This window comes from Aythya ferina (assembly GCF_964211825.1).
Source record: "Aythya ferina genome assembly, chromosome: 3".
NCBI lineage: Eukaryota > Metazoa > Chordata > Aves > Anseriformes > Anatidae > Aythya > Aythya ferina.
Genome location: NC_140298.1, coordinates 38734868 through 38755576, shown reverse-complemented (window position 1 = coordinate 38755576; position 20709 = coordinate 38734868). Strand labels below are relative to the sequence as shown.

General features: G+C 42.5%; 1 protein-coding gene across 1 annotated transcript; it reads left to right on the top strand.

Moving 5' to 3' along the window:
* Nucleotides 1–6426: 6426 nt before the first annotated feature.
* Nucleotides 6427–20506, top strand: SLC3A1 (solute carrier family 3 member 1). Its single transcript, XM_084514625.1, has 10 exons — nt 6427–7344; nt 7834–8013; nt 8888–9042; nt 10205–10330; nt 13256–13375; nt 14207–14331; nt 15091–15289; nt 16412–16558; nt 19007–19123; nt 19936–20506. Exons 1-10 carry the CDS (start codon nt 6918–6920, stop codon nt 20374–20376), a joined length of 2037 nt encoding a protein of 678 aa, XP_084370751.1. The 5' UTR covers nt 6427–6917; the 3' UTR covers nt 20377–20506.
* Nucleotides 20507–20709: the final 203 nt, after the last annotated feature.

Below are 20709 nucleotides of genomic sequence, written 5' to 3'. Positions count from 1 at the left end.
TCCTTCTCCAGGAGAGATGGAGGATTGGGTACATGTGGTAGTGGTATTTGAATGACTAGTGGGGAGAAAAGTTTAAAAGCATTATGTGAGTACTTGCTGAATGTGGGATTACATTTTTCTTTGGTTTGTTAGTATGGATAAGCTAGATCAAAGCTGAAACTGTTTTATGCAGATGGATGCTCTGAGATCTGGCACCTGAAAAGTCTGTGCAGTTCAGTGGATTTATTAAGTTCAAAATGGGAAGTCTGCTGTTCGTTGCAGTCAAGACTTTCTTGACCTATCACCAAAAAACTTTCACCCTGATAACTGGATCCTTGAATGCCAGGGTATTCCACAACTGAAAACCTGAAGTTGTTAGGAGTACTTAGCATGTAATGTTCTCAGATAAAGCTCAGTTTTTAGATATTAAAAAAAAAAAAAAAGTTCAAGGCTTCACGTAAGACAAAGAGGTGCAGCGTGGTTCATAATCCTGAGTGGTATTTACCAGGGTGAAGACCTAACTGAATTCTTCTTGCTTTAGAAAAACTAGCATCAAAAGTAATGGAGGAAAAAAATGAAAAACCTGCTTAGACTACTTCTGTTTATCACTGTTTTTAGAGCAGAGTCTGTTTAAGCCAGTGTAGGCTGCACCCTGTCTCTTCCTCCTGGTACTGACTGGAACTTGATGCCCTGTTCTTACCGGCTTCGTTCTGGACGCGCTCAGCCACAGTCATTGGGCTCCTCACACCAGGCCGCCCTACCCTGTGCTGCTGATCTCCTCTGTGACGATGGGCAATGAGGTTAGATCAAGGCTGTCAGTAAGTAACAGGTTCTTCTGAGCCAGCTGTGCGTACACAGGGGTTAATTACTCAGCTTTACTGCCCCCACGCCTCTTGCTCCCAGTAAACCTGCTCGTGCTGGTGCCTTGTTCACTTGGGGTCTTTGAACCTTGACAAAAAGGCTCGTATACTCTCCCTGCTGTCCTGCATCCCACATTCTGGTACTGATGATTTAATGACAAGCTTGGAAGGGACAGGCTCATCTCATAGGGGCTTAGCCTATAGGAAATGCTGTATGAATGTTTTTAGAGACAGTTCCAAAGAAAAGGTTAGTTTGGAGGCAGTCAGCGAGGCTTGAGCTGAGGAAATAACAGTTGTCCAGGGAAAACTGTAGTCAGGTCTCATGTTGAATTTTAGGAACTCTTTCATGAGTATTTCTGCCCACTGGACCTCTGTTAACATCTGTTAAACAGGAGTGATACCGTGCACCTTCTCGAAAGGAGGCGGTGGTTAGTAATGGGAATTAGCGTGTTTTTTAGCAATTCTTCTAGCTTTTTAAAAATAACCATTGTCTTCCATTTGCCTTTGTATGTTCAGGTCAGTGTAAAATTAATTAAAGATTAATTTCTGCCACTTAAGTCTGCAGTGAATGGTATGTGTATCTATTTGGAAAGGGCTTCTTGTAGTTGTGAAATGTTTTTGATGCTGAGGTTGAGTTTGTGCTGGCCAGAGAGCACCTTCCTTGAACGCAGAGCCTCGCACGTGCCAGCTCTTGCCGTGTACTGCACAAGGTCAGCCCATCTGAATGGGAGGAGGTGTGCTTCAGTGTCGTTTTCCAGAAATGTATACTTCCAGTTCTTGGGTTTCACTTCCCAGCGTTCATATTCGTTTTAGACACTCACTTGCTGGTGGTGGGCTGGTGTGCTCTGATGTGGAGTCACTGGAGTGTTGGTCACAGCCAGCCCTTGTAAAACCTTTGGGATCAATTCAGTAGTCCAGTGAGGCCTGTACACAGACTGCAAACACCTGATGTGATCTGATGTCTTTCAGCAGGAGGTTACTTCAGGGGAGCACGACATGAGTACATTTGATCATGAAATGCCCGCCACAACTCACCGTACATGAAGAAAGCAGATTAGTTGCAGGAAGATCTATCTAGATGCGCTGAGACAGGGAAGGATTAAACTAAGCTCTGGAGAGGCTCAGTGGCCTGCTGTGTATTCTCGTGTGGTATTGCATGCATGGCTCTTGCAGGCGGGGACACTTGGGCCCTGTGAAAAGCATCACAGCTCGTGTAGTGGGGTGATGGCTGTGGTCACACACAGTCAGCACTGTGGGGTCGGGCAGGACACTGTATTCCACACTTGATGGCTCCTCCCTGAAAACCCCTTTGACTGCATGAGGAAGTGCCTAGAGTTCAACAGACCCAAATTTGCTCCTCAGTTACTATTCAGTGAGTGTAAATTTTTGTAAGCTGTGGCGTGGGTAGATGTAGCAGCTAACTTGCTTATGGGGTGCTGTCTCTTGGTAACCCAAAGGGTGGATGTGGTCACGATACAGCACAGTCCCTTCTTGGTTTTGAGCATCTGCTTGCCTTCCATTGGGCTGTCTAGCTGGGCTGTCTGTACTTCAAATCTTCCATTTCAGAGATCTTTCAGTAACGCCAGGTCACTCTTGGGTTTATGGCCATCACAGCTGCAGCTGCAGTCTTTTGGGATTTAATATTGTGCTGAACATTGCTAGCTCATACAAGAATGCAATCAAGGTCTGGGTCTCTCGCTGGCCAAGATTTTAAGGACTAGGCTGGAAAAGAAAATTGTTTGGAAGTTGGTGTCCTTTAGGACAGCTGTGACAGACAAATGCCATAGAGGGAAGAGTGGAAGTGGTGTAGACTGAGGAGGGTGCGGGAATGAGTGAGCTTCATTCTGTAGAGGAGCACACTCAAATTTACTTCTAAAATAAAGGGTGTGTGGCAGTACCATGTCTGATCCTCTGTAGGGGGGGACATCGGAAGGAGTCAACTCTGCATGCTGCTGTACTTGCAGCTTTGCTAAGAGTAAGGATTAGGGGATAATTGTTTCCATTAGAAGTAGTGGGAGAAGCCAGCCATGCTGATCACCCATGGGGGGCAGGGGCCAGGTGCCTCTTTCCCAGAAAGCTACCCCTGCTACATCACATGAGCCAAGCAGTAGGTAATTACAGCGTTTATAATGCCATTAACCTTTAATCACATAGTCCATTAGTGGACTAAGAGCATTTAAAAAAAAAAAAAAAAACACCGGGCCTTGGTGTGGTGTCTCGTGCAATTAGATTTTAGCAGGACTTCAGGCTGCATGCTGATGGCAGAAACCTCATGTGTGGTCAGGGAACCCCTGGGTAAGAGATACCACAGCAGGAATTTGTTTCTAGAGAGTGTCTCACTCTCGATGGCTGCCCTCTGTGTCACGGGAGGACTTCCTTAATGCCGAATGAAATGTAGCTTTAAAGGTCAGATTTATCCATCAGTCCTGTGGGAGCTGCTGAGGAAATATTGTCAGCTGCAGTGTTTGCCTTTTTACATGGGTGTGAAGCTGGCCTGGGTTCTGTAAATAATAAAGTTATATTTAGCTGTGAAGTACATTATGTCAGAGCAGTTTCAGTGGTAACAAAACATTTAATAAAAAAGCATTAAGCAAGAGAACTTTTTAAAAATAAACATCTTCCTACACTTAGCGCATTAGGGTGCTTAATCACCCCTTTGTATGATTTTTGGTGTAATATGTATGGTATCAAATAACTGGTAAGCTACTTGGCATTTGTATAGCATCAAACAGCAGACTCCTTAGTCAGCCAGTGCATCGAAATAATTATATATAAGAAATACTTGTGGAAATTAACCCCTCCATCTTATAGAAATAACCATGGCAATCTGTGTGGAGATAGCAGCTATTACTGCCCACATACGGATTGGTTTTGTTTCCCCATCTAATGCTGAGGTAAACAGAATAACTGGCACAGAATATGAAGTGTTTTCTCTACTGTTTAATGCTTTTCAGTGGATTCTGCGAACGCAGTAGCATTGGCTAGTTATTCTTGCTAAACTATAAAATTGCTCAGGAGGGAACCGTTTTGGAAATGCTTGAGAGCAAGCCAGAAGTGTAATGCCTGCATACATAAAATACATTTTAAAAAGAAAAACTTAAACCTTGGTGGGAATTGCTGGTGATCTGCCTCTCAAGCTGACGTTTACAGCTTTCCTTTATCAAATAATTTTAAAGTGAGTAAGTCCTTCAGATGAGGAGGGGGGAAAAAAAGGCCTAATAAATACCTGTTTGGTTTATATCTAGTTAATATATAGCAGTTGTGCTGGCAAGCAGTGCATCTGCCTGTGCTAACTGATTGCAACTGTAAAGGTATGGAGTGAGCTGTCAGCTGCTGTAGGACACCAGCCCTGCCCAGCCCTTCTGCAGTACGTGTACGGGTAGCTTATCCAGAGGCATTTGCTGTCTTGGTCTCGTTACTCGTGTTGCTTTGGTACAAAAGCAACTAACAGAAATACCACATGGGAGCTTTTTCCTTTTCTTTCATTCCTGTTTGAGACTGGCTATTTTCAGTCTGCAAGGAATCACATCTACAGGAGGAGGAGGAGGTACCAGATTCTGGGGCTTCTTCTCGAGGGTCCATGCTAGGTAGCTTCCAGGATCTACTTTAAGATCCTTGGCCATACTTCTTCTACAGGTTTTCTAGAATAACTTTTTTGGTATTCAAGGTCCAGGTGTCCAGGCTAAACATGTCTGTGCTCTGCTCATACCCATTTGTACATCAGCTCTCCTTATGTAGCAATGTGGAGTTAATCTGAAATGTGGTTGAAACCTGTAAACACTGTCAGTCCGACTGTAAAGCACTGAAGTCTGGCTGTAAATCTGTGTGTTCACCAAGACAGTTACGCGGTTGTTTCCAGCATGGTTTATTTTGTGTTAACCATAAAATATTGTGTCACTGTATCTCTGCATGCCCAGTAGACACCTGGAGGTTGAATTAGTCCACAGAGATTCATTTATAGATGTCTGAAGCTTGTGCATGGTGCTCCCCCAGAATAATCCTCTTGTTTTCAGCTGCATGCTTGGCAATTAAGACACAATCTGTACTACTTAAGGTATAAATAAGCATTTAGCATTACTTATGGATTACATTAGGACAACAGACGCTGTTTTGAAGGGGCAGTTAATGAGTGGCAGGTTTCATAGAACAAACACGGTTGTGCACGTGGAAAATAATTGAATTAAAGGGGAAAAAAGTGTCAAAATGTGATAGTAGCTTTCAACTGCTTAATCTTCAGTTTGTCTTGATTAGTTGTAAGAATTATGCATACTGAAGGTAGCTACCCATGTATCTTTAGATCAAACACACACAGCCATGCAGGCATTTATTACCATTAAATTTACCAACTTAAAAAAAAAAAAAAAAAAAAAAAAAGGTAAGGGGTAAAAAACTTAGAATCTGAATTTTGGCAGTGCTTTAGGTAGTAATGTACAACCTGGGTGAAGAAAGAGGAAATCTGATCCTCTGCAGATTTTATGTGATCCGAGGTAAGCTGTTAACTGAACTTGAATTCTCTCCCTTCCTTTGATTCTAGAAGCACGTGCACAGAGATCTGTTGATGTGAGATCTAACTGTTGTGTGCCTTGCTTTCTGCTCCATAAAGTGGAAATAATAGGGTTTCCTCTACAGGGATGGACAAGAATGTACCAAAATGAATGTGAGACGTGAAGGGTGTTATTTAACTGTTGCTTGGTCAAGTAGCTGTGCCTTGTGCCTTGCACCCTGGCTCCCTGTCCTGTCCTCGCTGTGCCAAGCTGGCATGGAGCACCCCGTGGCCTCACGGTGACCTGGCAGTTTAGGAATTAAGCTGTTTAAAGAATGAAACGACATTTGTTTTTTGCCAGATGTATTTCCCAGCCTGGTTCGCTGCTCAGCCACACAAATACTTCACCTGGCACAAGGCAGGGGGCAATGCAAGGCAGGAAAAGCAGCCAGGGGTAGGAGTTTACTAGATGAGCATTAAATGCTGGTGAATTAGATGCAAAACTGCACCTGAAGGTATGGCCACACAGCATTGCCTGCCCAGCAGTTCTTTAATTTGAAAAAGTACAGTTCTGTGTCCCACTGACCTGCCACAGATGCCTTAAGGGGCCTTCTGTGATGCTTTGAGGCAGTCGTGGTAAAAACATTTTTGTATCCTAACTTAAGGGATTCAGTTGGTTAAGAAGCCAAAAGCAGATGTTTCTGAACCACAACGACCTGCTGGCATTTGCCTAGTGGCTGTGGGCAGACATCAGCTGTGGCCTGCAGCAGGGCCGTGTCATGGTGTGCCTGCCTCCAGGTGCCTGGGGCAGCACACAGGCCTGAGGGGCCCTTCGGGGGGGTGCAGGTTTGCAGGCTTCGGGCCAGCTGAAGTATAGGGCACACAGAGGTGTAAACCTGTGCCTGCTTGTGCAAAACTTCAGTGTTGCTGATAATCAGCGAGCAATTCTCCCTTGGGTGCTTGTGCCTGGGGATAGCTGTGGGGGCAGCAGCCTGCAACGTGCGCTGAGCTGCAGGACCGGTGTGTGCCTTATCGCTGCTTGGGAGCTGTGGGTGGGCTGCGTCTGGGCTAGTCCGTGCTGTGAGAAACCCAGCACGGCAGGCTTTGGATCTTTTCTTCCTACTGAATTTGTACTCTTGCTTTTGGACCAGAAGCTGCCTACACCTTCTTCTCAGTGCCGATGTTTTTACTACTCATTTACCCTGAGGTTGCAAGGGAGGCAAGGACCAATCTGCAAAGTTGAACACTTACTAAACCTGTTATAAATTATAAATTTATTTAAAAAGAAATGAAAAACATTGCTATAGAAAGGACAAGAAGTTTAGGATGTTAAAGAGAGCAACAGAAAACATAACTGCTCCTTGGAAAACTGTGCTTTCTTGTAGTGTTTTGTTATCTTGCTGAAGATGCCTGTTATGCAAAAGAGCTGGAGCACTTTGTCCTTTTTCCTCCTTTGAACTTTGACCAATTGGTCAGGATTATTTATAAACCCAGGTGCTAATTAAGCTGCTTCTCATTCCACTGAACAAAGGTATGCTGGCTCGCTTCCTTGCTGTAGTGAGTGTCTGTCTCCAGGACAAGAGACACCAAGCAAAATGGGTGACGAGGAAGCAAAGAGCTTGCCTATGGAGCTGAGTGAGAAGGGAGGTGTGGAGAACAATGGATTTGTTCAAAATGAGGCTTTTGATGACAAGGAGACCGATACCAGTAGCCAAGAAGAAATGCCAAAAACATGCATTATTGGTGTGAACCCAGAAGCTACTGAGGAGCCAGTTTTGGAGCCCTATGCAGGGATGCCAAAGGAAGTCTTGCTGAAGTTCTCCAGCCAAGCCCGGTACAGAGTCACCCGGGAGATTCTCTTTTGGCTCATAATCACTGCTGCTGTCGTGCTCGTGTGTGCTACAATTGCCATTATTGCTCTGTCCCCAAAGTGCCTCGACTGGTGGCAAGCTAGTCCTATTTACCAGATCTACCCTCGTTCTTTCAAGGACAGCGACATGGATGGGAATGGTGATCTGAAAGGTGGGTGAACTTCCATTTTTGTTGTGTGTTATGCAGGGCAGCAGTCATTTTGTGTGTATTTATATACATATAAAAATTTTAGAAATAGTTACCTTACAGTCCAAAAGAGAAGCCACTTGAGTTAAGAGTGGCGTATAAGACTTACTTTATTTATCACCAATGGCCACTCACATTCTCATTACTAGATCTCACCAGCAGCTTCTTGCTCAAGTCAAGTCTAAGACTGGAGTTAGACCAAAAGTTAATGTATAGGGTTGACAGGAAACAGCAGAACTTTCAAGTGGCTTCATATGGTTTCCATTTTGTGGTCTCATGCTACTCCTGAAGAAATTTCAAGATTGCCCTGCTAGCTGAGATCAGTGAAAAGTTGGGGTGTTTAATGTATCAAAGGGATCTGTGTTCCATCTTTGAGAACCCACAGCAAACTTACTTCAACCAAAATATTTTGTCTTTTGTAAAGAGTTGATGATGCCCTTTTCATTTACATAGGTATCCAAGAAAAGCTGGACCATATAGTGAATTTGAACATAAAAACAATCTGGATCACTTCTTTCTACAAGTCCCCCTTAAAAGACCTTGGCTATGGAGCTGAAGACTTCTATGATATTGATCCCATGTTTGGATCAATGAGTGATTTTGAGAATCTGCTTGCAGCCATACATGATCGAGGTAAGCTGCAGCTCTGATCAAAACAGCTCTATTAAAAAGGCGTTCACTTGTATGATGGAGGTGTACCTTGTGCCATTAGGTTCTGATCTTGAGCTTCCGTGCTCACGCATGCAGGGCTCACCTACTGCCATGGTCCCTGCTGGGTCTGGGAGTGCGTGTCAACGGCACAAGGGCATCACGCCTGCCAGGCAGTCGTTTCTGGCTCTGGATTTTATTACTGATGGCTGCTTTCTGGAGAAAGCAGAAAAACAATTAAGAGGCTGGGAGGAAGCATGTGCTTCCTTCCTGCGACTGCATCCTCGGTTGGTGCCTGTATGCCTTAGACCCAAGCCTTGCCCAGGTGTTTCCTTCTTAGGTTTTTCCTTCCAAGTTGGGCTGAATGGAAAATGGTTTGCCAGTCCCAAAAGCATTTGAGAGTTTTAAAAAAGCCTGATCTGTAGGAAGGGTGAGGAAGAACATATGTTCATTAATGCTTGTGAAGTGGTGATGCCCATTTCCCAGCTGTGAGATGGGAGAGAGATGTTGAAATCAAGAGTTTTGGGCCAGACTTGGTTGAAGTGGTTTCATAACCACAGAAATCTGCTCTGGTTTTCTTCCCTCTTTACAGGGAAGAGACCCAGCAAGATGTGCTGCCCCTGCTTGCTGACCCTCATTAGTTTAGCCAGACAGGTAGCCTGGGGCTTTTTGTCTTTGTGTATATCGGCCCCAGCCAATGGGGCTATGTAAACCCAAGCTACCTGCCTGTCCCTCGAGCACAAACCCAAGCTCCCAGGCTTTTGAAGAAGCTCAAATACTTGTGATACCAAAAAAATATATTAAAAAAAAAAAAGTCTTAAAAGGTTGAATTAAATCTATTTATGATTTGCTTTATAAGGGTTAAAAGTGATAATGGACTTAATACCAAACCACACAAGTGACAAGCACCAATGGTTTCAGCTTAGTCGCAACCGTACTGGGAAGTACACAGACTACTACATCTGGCAGGACTGCATGCAGGCAGGGGCAGCGATCGCTGTGCCCAACAACTGGGTAAGTGTGGGCAGGGACACTTGTAAATTGGGTTGCAGGTTGCCTGTAACAACAATGCCTAAAACATCGTTGTCCCGGTGGATGCGGGGCTGTAAATGGTTGCTCACGGGTACAGACCGAGGTTACTAAGTGAGGCTGTGTTGGGTTAAGATTTAAACCAGTTCAGGGTGGAGGGGTTCCTACTTCAAACAATTAAAAAATTCTTCCGTGTTGGAAACTTTATCTCTGCTCTGCAATCATAGTTGTGTACAAGCGAAGCAAAGCAATATGCTCTAGGCTTTTTTCCCCCTTTTCTGGAAGGTGGATCTACTTTTTCATTTGCTTTGGGGAAAAAAAAAAAAGGAAAATGTATGTATTCTGTATATATGGTTGTCTGGAGAAGCTGTGGATGCCCCATCCCTGGAAGTTTTCAAGGCCAGGCTGGATGGGGCTTTGGGCAACCTGGTCTGGTGGGAGGTGTCCCTAACCATGGCAGGGGAGTTGCAATTCTATGATCTTTAAGGTCTCTTCTAGCCCAAACCACTCTGCGATTCTCATTTATCTAAAATCTGAATTGATGGGTGTATGGTTAACAATTCTTATATTCTAAAACCTCCAGGTAGGATTATTATTTTCTTCCCAATTTTGTTCCCCCAAACAACAATTTTGTTTGGTTGATTTTGTTGTGCTTTTTTTGGTGTGTTTTTAACTGGAGTCTTAAGAGCCACCTCAGTTTTTGGAATTCTTTATTACAGAGATCATAAAATTAACATTTTAACACACTGACTGTGGGTAGTGCTTCAGAGGGACAATAACAGATTAAGGAAAGTGAACTAAAGCTATTTTTAACAACAGTTTTAGGAAAACTAATTCCAAAAGAAATGGTTCCACCCATGTTTCCCCCTCTTTGTTATAATTCCCAGCAGAAGTCTACTTAAAGAGGAATGAAACAAAGCATTGAACATGAGATACATGTGGCAAAGCCTGACTGAAAGGAAGAGCAACTAATAGGAGAAGGAAATGAGAAATGAAGTATCAAAGTCTACTTAAAATTTAGTCCATCTATTAGGCATTTTGTGCTTTATTATGTGCTTGTAATGCACCACATCGTAAAGTATGCATATGACTAATTGTTTGTTAATTTGAGAGTTTGGATTATTTTTCTTCCCACTTACATGAACAGGTGAGTGTCTATGGGAATTCCAGCTGGCAGTTTGACGATGTGAGAAAACAGTGTTATTTTCATCAGTTTGGGAAAGAACAGCCAGACTTAAATTTCCGCAACCTCGCTGTTCAACAAGAAATCCATGTAAGTATATGACCTGTTGCTGCTGCACCAGTAGCTAAGCAGATACTTCTCTGCTTGATTTGATTTTGTGCTACACAATTTACAATCTAGTTGGAAGTAACTCAAGAGCTACAGTGCATGGATGGAAACAAAAAAGCATCTAGACGAACTTTAAGTTTAAAAATTCAAGCTCTATCTTCTGATGCTTCCAGTATCAGAGCTACTTTTTTTCAAGTCTTTCTAATTTAAAAGCAAGCAATACCCCCTCCCCCCCAATAAATAAATAAATAATCCAAATGAAACTGTCCTTGAGCGGAGGCACTGGCAGTGGGTTTTTTGCAGTGCTCTGGCCCTGATGACTATTGCTTTTTATGCTGAATTAAATCCCTGCTTTCACAAGCACCTGGCAAGATCTTGATCATTTTTTGAACAGGCTAGTGCACTTTAAAAGGAGTTCCTTTAGCCTTCAGTGGGAAGTGGAAGGGGATCTTCATTTCTTTGCTTTGAACCTTTAAGAGCCCTCTGCTTTTTAGCATAACCTCATGCATAAGCAGTTCATGCTTGCTGTCTGTGAACCATACACATCCTTTAGCTTACGTATTTTTTTCCACTCATTTTCTCAAACATGGATGGCCAGAATTAAACATACTTACAGAAGAGGTGCCTGGGTCAGATCTTGTACAGTAGCATAAATACTCCCCCTGTAAGCCCTAAGATTGTTACTTGTCTTGAAGATGCTGCTGGTAGTCACATAATCTAACATGACTGCTGCAAGGAAACAGTTGTGTGCTGTCAAGTCTAGTCTCCACCAGGAACCAACATTGAAGGTATTTAATGAATTTGGTTGTTGCATGGAGGACAGCATTTAATGAGAGGACTGACATGTATGGTCAAGTGTCTTGCACTGAAGCTGGTGCTGAAGCACAGCTGAATCAGGCAAGCTGAGCGAAGCTTTAATCTCTGTTGATACAAGGAGGTGTTAATTAGCCAGCCCAATGGGGGGTGTCACCTTGTGTTAGCAGAGGTGTTTGCGTTTTTGAGGAAGTGAGGCAATGCTGATCTGAAATGCAAGGAATGCCTGGGCTTGATAAGAAGGAGTTAGTTTTGGTCTGCCCACACCTCTGACCACTTTCTGTGGGGAGGGACAAGGATAACCTTTACAGCCAGAAATGTTTCACCAAGGAATGGTTGTGATCTGATAAAACCTCATGCCTGCCTCCACCACGTCTCCCAGTAGACAAAGCATAATTCATTAACGCGTTGGGAAGTAGGTCTGAAGATGGGGAGCATGACAGCTGCTTCTTTTTCCTTTTTTTCTTCCTTTTGAGTAGTACAGCTACCTCAAGGGTGTTGATGTTAGTTCTTTGGCATTTGTTGCTCTGTACTGCTGAATTTTGGTGCGTTTCTTGGGTGCTAGTCTTCATGCCTGCCCAATTCTAGTATGAATATCTCATGGGCTGTCTCTGCGGTATCTTTCTTCACTGTTGATGTTGCAAGTGCATGAAGAAACAAGCCAAAATATTTTTGGTCTTAATTGTTAACTGAAGCATGAAATGGGATTGATTTCAAGACTGATCCTTGACCAACTCCCCTGGTAACCTCTCTGTCTTGATGCTTCCCATAACATCACATCTTTCTCCTTTTTTCTTTTGTTAAACATACTTTTCAATAGCCATGGCTATTTTTTTTTTTTTTTTTGAATGCTACCTGATACATTGCTGAAGTAGCAAATAGTTGCTGCATGTCTTATGCGAAACAAAGACCAGTAAGTTTGATCTGATAATACCCACCTTTGGTAAATGCTTGTAAACATCATTGATTCCTCCAGCACGTTGAAGAATAATCTTTGTCTAGTACGTTAATTAAAAATCCTCTTTCAGGTTAGGACTATAATCGGTCTAATCAAGTCAGTGTTTGATATTTGCACTGCTGATACCTGGTGCTGCTTTTGTGATGAGCACGTGCCCAAACATACACTGTTTGGTGGATTCAGTATTGGACAGACACTGCATTGAGAGCTGCTGCCTTCAGAATGGTTCCACGAGAAAGTACAGCTCCAAAGGTGGACACCTGATTTGCCAAAAATCTGTAAAGCTTGAATGTGGAGTGGTTCTCACTCCAGCCTATGCTCTCAAGTGTGTTTCATACACATGTTAAAAGTAAGACAATTTATTGTACTTACATTAAAAAAAAAAAAAAAAACAGCATCTGGTCTAAAAGATCACGTGCACAAACTGCTCAAGGGGGGTTGAACTTCAGAGTTGTTTGTGAAAACCAGAACAATCAGAATTTTAGTATTATAACAGCTACTGAAGTAGGAAATAATTCTACTAATAGTGACTAACCTCTGCCTTTGGTAGTGGAATTATTATCCAAGTTAACTGCTATAGATTTAAAACTTTTCATGTTCCTGCAAATCAACAAGTAAGCCTGAAAATAAAATAAAATGAAAAAAACAAACACATCTGTCAAATAAAAGGGAACAAGCATTTTAAGAGCTCTATTGTATAAAAAGAAAATTGGTGGCACAAGGTCTGTGCAGAACAACATATTCTTGCATATTTGAATCAATGCGTTCTAATTGTGTGCAGGCAAGATGGGTGTTCACCAACAATAGTGCTTAGCATGATCCCAGTTGTTCTGATGGAAGAGATTAGAAGGCTCTTAGTGAGGCATGCCCTGGCTTTGGTCTCCTGAATTACGGGAGAATTTAGACCAGTCTTTCTTTTTTATACCGGAAGAAATAATAAGACATTTTCTATTTGTATGTCAGTGCTAACTCAACAGGATTCATTTTAACTTCTAGTTAAAAAAAATAATAATAATAAATCAAAATTAAGTTGTGATATATTGTTACCTACAGTAGATTTAGTTTTCCTCTTTAAGTACATGCTATTTTGAATGCTATAGGCTCACTTGAAACTCTCCACTTTTCCCTTTGTCTAGGATATTATCAAATTTTGGCTTGGTAAAGGAGTTGATGGATTTAGTTTTGTCGCTGTTAAATTTCTTCTAGAAGCCACGCACCTTCGAAATGAACCGCAAGTGAACAAGTCTCAGAATTCTGTAATGTATATTTTCTTTTTTTTTCCTCTATTTTCTACTGGGGCAAGAGAAGTGTATGTTTTTACTCTTTTGGCTCTTAATTAAGGTTTTAGGAAGCCCATCCTTGGAAGGGAATTGGCTCCTGGGCTCCCTGCAGAAGGAGCATGTACAAGAAAGAAGCAAGTAGGAGTGCAAAGAAGATTGTCCATACTCCCTTGTATTTCTGTTCTGACAGTTGCTTTGAATTTTGTTTGAAATACTTGGCTTTCAAATTATATTCTAAAAAGACCAGCGTTGTGAGTTTCAAAGGGCTATCAGTTGTCTTTGGGGAGCTCATTACAAGAGGTAGGCTCAGTGCTCTGGCTCACTTGGGACCCCACAGCAGTCAGTAGCACGTATTTCTTTTTAAGTGCTAATAGGAATTAGAGTAAAACAAACAGCAACACAAAACCCACCTCATTGGCAGCATGTTACACTGAGAGGTGGCCAGAGGCGTTGAGAAGCACCCGCCCCGTTGTGTTTGCTGAGGTGGTGAACCCGGTGATGTTAGCAGATAGTGCCGGCGGTGAGATGCTGCTCCCCCGCTGAGCTGGGGATCACATAAAACTCACCAGCTCCGCAAATATTGTCGCTTTAAGTTACCACAACGACAACATGGTCCCGGCTTCCAGCCTGGCGTGTAGCCAGAGCACAGTTCAGATCCATGTTGTTACTGTTGATATGCCAAGCTCATGTCAGTTAAAATTTTACCTGTGTTGGTGGATTGTCTAAAGAGTGGACAGGAAGAATTTGAGGAGTTCTGAATTCTAAAATACTGGGGAACTAATGGGGAATGTTGCCTTGGTCTTCAAGGAGAGCATCACAGCCTATTCTGAGCTCTACCATGACTACACAACCACCCAAGTTGGCATGCACGACATCATCCGCAGCTTCCGCGAAACCATGGATCAATACAGCCGTGAACCTGGCCGATACAGGTAATTGTTACTAGGGCTAGTGATTTCTTTTCCTGATTGTCACCTTCTTGTTAGCAATAAAATGTATTGTTGTTTTTTTTTTAAATTATACTTTTCTTATAAAATGCAAATGGCAGTGCACAGGCTACGCTATTTCTTCCCCAGTGTGTACAGGAGAAGTGTACAGTGAGTTGGTTCAGGTAGCTCCTAACAGGAGAGATGCCCATCATCTTTGTGCCCCTTTGCTGGACATCCTCCAGTAGTTCATGTCTCTCCAGTTCTGGGTTCCCCAGCACAAGACCCAGCATTTCAGGTGTGGCTTCACCAGTGCTGAGTAGAGGGAAAGGATCATCTTGCTTGACCTGCTGGCAGTGCTGCTCCCAATGCTGCCCCAAACTGTCACCGTCTTTGTGGGAAGGGCACGTGTCTGACTCTTGTTCAGCATGTCCACCAGCACCCCCAGGACATTTTCTACAAAGCTGCTTTTCAGCATGGAAATTGCTGAAAATGCACTTATGTGGGTGTGGTTTTGGAAAGAGAGGGCTCATTAAGATACAGCCTTTTGCTGTAGATTTTTCACCAGAAATTTCTAAGTAATATCTTTTATTACTCGCTTCACAAAATCTAAGCTTCTCTGTGTCTTTGATGGGAAGGAGGTAAGCAGATGTAATTCTTAATCCTGTATTATTTTCTAAGAATGCCAGACACTGTTCATAGCTTTCTTCAGCTCTGTACAAACTAGGACTGAGACAAAAAAAGAGCTTGTGTACTTCTTTGTAGATTTATGGGTTCTGACGGTGATGAAAAGGAAGACATAGGAGCAACAATGATGTATTATGGAACAACTTTTGTCCAAGAAGCAGACTTCCCATTCAATTTCTACCTAATTAACATGAACAATCTGTCAGGAAACAGTATTTTCGAAGCCGTCAACTTGTGGATGCAAAACATGCCTAAAGGGAAATGGCCAAACTGGGCGGTAAGAGTTCTGGACTTATCCTTACAGGAAGGGCCTGTTCCTAGGTGATAACCGTAGGTGATAGTTCCTCTTAAGGTGATAGAAATCTCCCCCACACACGTTGATTTCCCTAGGATTAGCTTTACAGGTATTTGCAGTGAAGCATGGTTGGGACGTACAGGAGATGAGCCATAGGCAATGCACTGAAACCACGGGCTTTGATTTCCACAAATGTAACGTGGGAGCAGTTCTGTTCACCTATTGGATGGGACCCTCAGGAATGCAGTTTTGTATCCTGAAGGCTGTATCTCTGGGGAAGGGGGCAAAATGCCCAAGGGAGTATTTAGAAACAGCTTTTGGCTGTAATGGCTTTCAGAAGGAAAAAGGCAACACACCGGGACCATATGGAGTTGCAGCTACTGGTGTTTCACCACATTTCTTCCTACACGCAGATCTTTTGTTTCAGTCCCATGCTCAAACATGCTTACCTTTTGGGTGTTCTCCTTCAGGGCTGCCAGCTTTTCCCAGCCCCGGTATAACAGCAATCATCTTCTCAAAACAAGCACCACCTTCGTGTGGCAGAGAAAACGGTAGAAATCTGAGGGAAATGTTACCGGGGGGAGTTAACGAAGTCTCAGGCTGATTTGTCATCTCCCTGTGTCTCTACCACCTACGTTCTAAAATATTTTGGGCAGAAACTTGTACTGGCATCAAAATCAGGATTCACCTTACAGACCTGCAGGTGAAAGGGGAAAAATTACCCACTACATTATTAAATCAGCTAATAGCACTACAGGTCTTTCTAAGTGGTAAGGCCCTTTTCTCAAAATAAGCCACTCTTGTCATTTATTTCTTTTGGGTGATAGTAGCATTAGTGTAATTATGCACTTGGAATATTCAAGTGAGCGTTTGGCCAATACACATGAAATACATTTAGCTGCTTACCTAGGTGGTGGTTTTTGGTGTATGTCCCTTGGAGTCCTCCCTTTCAGCACAGTGAACACAGGCCAATTCAAATATGTTTTTCTGTTTATTTTGTTGCCTCTGGATAGAATTTCACTCAAAATGGTTTTTGTCTTAGAGCAGTTTCGTGTACACATAGATTTTTATAATGTCTGTTTAACAGAATGTTGTTTTCTTCAGGCCGGAAGCCCTAACACTGCTCGGATTTCATCTCGCTTTGGGAAGGAATATGTCAGTGTTATAAACATGCTGCTTTTAACCCTCCCTGGTACTCCTATAACTTACTATGGTGAAGAAATTGGTATGGAGAACATTGCTTCAGAAAATGTAAGTGAAGAGTACATAAATTCTGATCCTGTTACTCATTTCTGAGAAATGGAACTACCAAAAATACAAGAACTCTTGATTAATTGACCAGCTCCAGTCTTTGTCAACGATTAGGGGGTGTTCTGTGTTCCACATTGCAAAGCCATTGTACGGACTGCAGAAACAGCCAGGCCGGAGACCAGAACTGAGGCCCTGATGCCTGCTGAGCTGCAGGGTCACAATCCCGGTCCCTGCCTGCTGCCAGATTAGTTTTTGTTGCTTTGCTTCACTTCAGCAGAGGAAGCAGCAAGTGCCCAGGCCTGGGCTAGTGGCTCTGAGAGGTGTGTTTGGTCACCTGAGGCAAGAGGAACAGAGTCCTGTATCACCTTCCTCTCACAGTACTTGATTCACTCTGTCAAAGTCCATTATTTCCTGGCGACTTCTTACAGTAAACCAAAGTTCACGGGAGCATTGTTGGAGCCACTGTCTCCTGGAGACTACTTTGCTCTCACTATAGAGGCACCTCCCTAAACCACAGCCCTCACTAAAATGCCCAAGCTCAGGAGAGGGGGTGTCCCCCAAAAAGGGTGGCCGTACAGACCAGCCTCTGCTTACCATTTCCTGGTGGAAGGGGCTTTTCTGTACCACACAAATGGATTTATTTGGATTTGTATTTTAGATCCAAAGGTGTAAAAAAATTTAGGTACCTGAGCCTTGGGACCAGGTCCCTATCTCATTTGTTCGTGGTTGCAGGTAACACAGCAGGATGTTTGTGTTTTGTTAGGCGATGGAAATGTTCGGAATTACGTTTATTCAAGGTCAAGGGATTAAACCAAAGTGCCCGTGCCTTTCACACTGTGCTGACCTACCTGACTTTCAGTTTTCAAATTCTGCCCATATTAATTTCTCATCTCTCCTCTGATCGTACCTGACTGCTGTAGTATCTTTTGTCAGAGACATACTGGCATGGCTGGAAAAGGTCATGCCCAAAAGGCAGCAGCTCAGCTCTGCCTCTTACGACCACATTTGAGCACCTTAAGAGCATGCGCCTATGGCAGATGCTGTTTTTACTGTGGAAATCCTCTATTACAGAATGAGACACTTGTGGTGATGTTATCAATGGTATTGTCAAGTTTTGTGCCAAAGGGAAGGAAGCAGTTGCACGGAAGCACAGGATTGTCTCCAGGTTTGTCTGATTCAGATGTGAGGAAATGCTTCTCTGACTTAGGGAATCTTTCCCCTGAGAAATGCCTGGGTCAAAGCATCTCCTGCATTTTCTTACTGCTGTTGATTACTGCAGGCAGAAAGATACTCTTCAGAAAAGTGGCTTGCCCTTGGCTCCTCAGGGTACGCTCATTTAGTAGCCACCCTGTGGCTCATGGCTTTGTAACAATGCAAAACCACTCTTCGTTCAGTCTGGAAGAGGAAGAATCCCTGATTAATGGGTGTCTTAGAAAGATGGAGTGTATTTGCTAAGGGAATAGTTTTTATCCCTGGCATTTGAAAATCTTCAAGAAAAACTAGAAGAGGTAAAGATGAAAGGCAGTGTTACCAGTGCTGAAAACTTAGGTTTCTTTTTTCCTGCTTTTCAGAACATGCTAAAAGGAGAAACCCGTTATTTATAATGTCACGAAGCAAAGTGACAATTTCTTTTGTTGAGCTGCTTTTCTGACAGATTGTATTGAAAAGTGCCCTTTATATGAAAAACAGTTTTCATCGAAAACAAACACCCAAAGTATGTGCAAAATATTTTATGCCCTCTTATATCATTAAATTTAAGTGTCAGATCTTTTGGCAAGCTCTTCAATAACAATGAGGAAGCTTTTCCAGAATTTTTCTGAATTCTTCAAAGTGAGAACTTCAGACATTTTGCATCAACACTTTTTAATCAACTAAAAGCTGGTATTCAGTACAATTTTTGCACTTGAGAAAAAAATTATTTCTAATATAAGAAATCCTCTCCAAATTGTAGTCCTTGAGAACATATGCTTGAAGGGATCTATGGTGAAAAGTGGGGTGGTTACAAGAAAGCAGATACCAAAGAGCATTTACCAGTTGTTTACTGTTCTCTCTTCTTAGGACTCGTTACCTCATATGTTCCCTATTGGCGTGTCTAGTTACCCATCAGAATATTCTAGCTGTCTTTTATCCAACCTTCTGTTGCAAGGCAAGGCTACTAAAATCATCTGGGGACTCCCAGTTTTACCCAGTGATGCCGCATCTATCAGACTTTCTGTTCTCTTCCATTTCAGCAACTGTCTCCATTCATATTTTCTCACTGTTTCTATTTAGATTTGCAGCAGGGTTACATCCTCCTTGTTGCATCTTAGCATGAGCTAGAGAAAACACTACTGAAATGGTGACTGTATGGACTATGTTGAGAGCCTGTTATTTAAGGGATAACTTTTTAACAGACTAATCAAAGCAGGAACTTCTTGGCAACGGCTCTAAACCCACTTTATTTTCCAGGTCACCTTCCCAGAGAAATCCCCCATGCAGTGGGATGGCCAAGTTAACGCTGGCTTTACTGAAGGCACCAGTAGCTGGTTACCCGTTAACCCTGACTACCAAAGTGTGAATGTTGAAGTAGGTATTTGTGTGACAAACCAAAGGTCTGAAAATATTGTAATGCATCTCTTTTGCTCTGACTTCCTAGTGGGAGCTGGCAGCGTAGCTAATAAAAACAAACTCCAGGGAGGAAAACAGAAAGGTATGGAATCCTAACTAATTTAAAGAGAGAAGAAAATCCTTGCACCAGCAAGGAGTCTACTTCATCTATATTCATTTAAACAGAGCAACTGCAGTTACAATGTAGGAGTGGCTTTTTAACATCCTTTTAATCATTTTAACATTAAATTGAAATCCAGCATTTTTTTTTTTTATATTAATATATAAAGCACCATCCTTGTAACAAGAACTTAATACAGACCATCTCTAATGTAAGTAAATAAATTCTTCAAAGCAGTTGAGCAGTAGATCAAACAGATTTTGCTGATTTACAGTGCTGATGAGAACTGGAGACAAAAATATGATTCAAAGACAGGAAAAAAATAAAATAGGAAATAAATTCTGTGATTCTGTCAAGCTTTTAATGGCTATGGCTTTCTGTGGAATAAACAATAAATACTCAAAAGGACACCTGCGGAGGTAGACATAGCGTCACTGACGGGGGAATTCTGTCCTGCCAAAAACCTCCATCTCTGCCACTGCACAAATCCCAAGAAAGTGCAGGAGAAAAGGCAGGTTTTCAGTGGAATTAGCAGACAAATTTGAAGCGTTAATTGTCAAAACTGAACTTTAATATGTGTGTTCTTGGCAGACTGTGTGGGTGTGAAGGAAGTAATATCTCCTCCACTCAGTGGGAAGAAACAACCCCATTAATGCTGGCTTTGTTGCAGGTACAGATGACCTGGTCCAACTCAACCCTGAGCTTATACAGAGAGCTAACTTCACTTCGCAACAATGAGCTGCCCATTCATCGGGGGTGGATGTGCTACGTCTGGAATGACAGTAATGTTTTCGTGTATGTGAGGGAACTGGATGGGTTAGATAGAGTCTTTATGATGGTTCTCAATTTTGGACTGGAATCAACAATAGACATGCAAGCTATAGTTCCTAGTCTTCCCTCGGTAGCTACTATAAGACTAAGTACCAATTTTAGCAATACTGGTAAAGCTGTCAATACCAACACAATTAAAACTGAAGCAGGAGAAGGCCTGGTCCTTGAATATAAAACAGGAAAGCCTGTTCATACTATGGAGGCTTTTCAAGACAACTGTTTTGTGGCAGAAAAAGCTTGTTATTCCAGTGCCTTCAATTTACTCTATGTGAACTGTTAAGTGCAAGAGTAACCAAGTTTTCATGTTAGTTTAGAAAATGCTGATTTCAAAGAATGGGGTAAAAATCTGTCCTTTTTTTTGTCTTTTCAAACTTGCTTTGTGTACAAAATAAACAGCCTGAAAAATGAAATTAATACGTAATTGTCTTGTATTTGGTAATGAAACACTGGTATGGAATAAACAACGATAGCTATTTAGACACCCCCACTGGGTCTGTGGAAAAAAGTAGTAAATGCCCTGAAAGAGTAGCCTGTTTAAGTGTGTGTGAGAAATGGGAACAGTTTCCTGGGTGCTGCCCCTTACAGTTGCTGGTAGTGAAGCACTCCTGAGAAT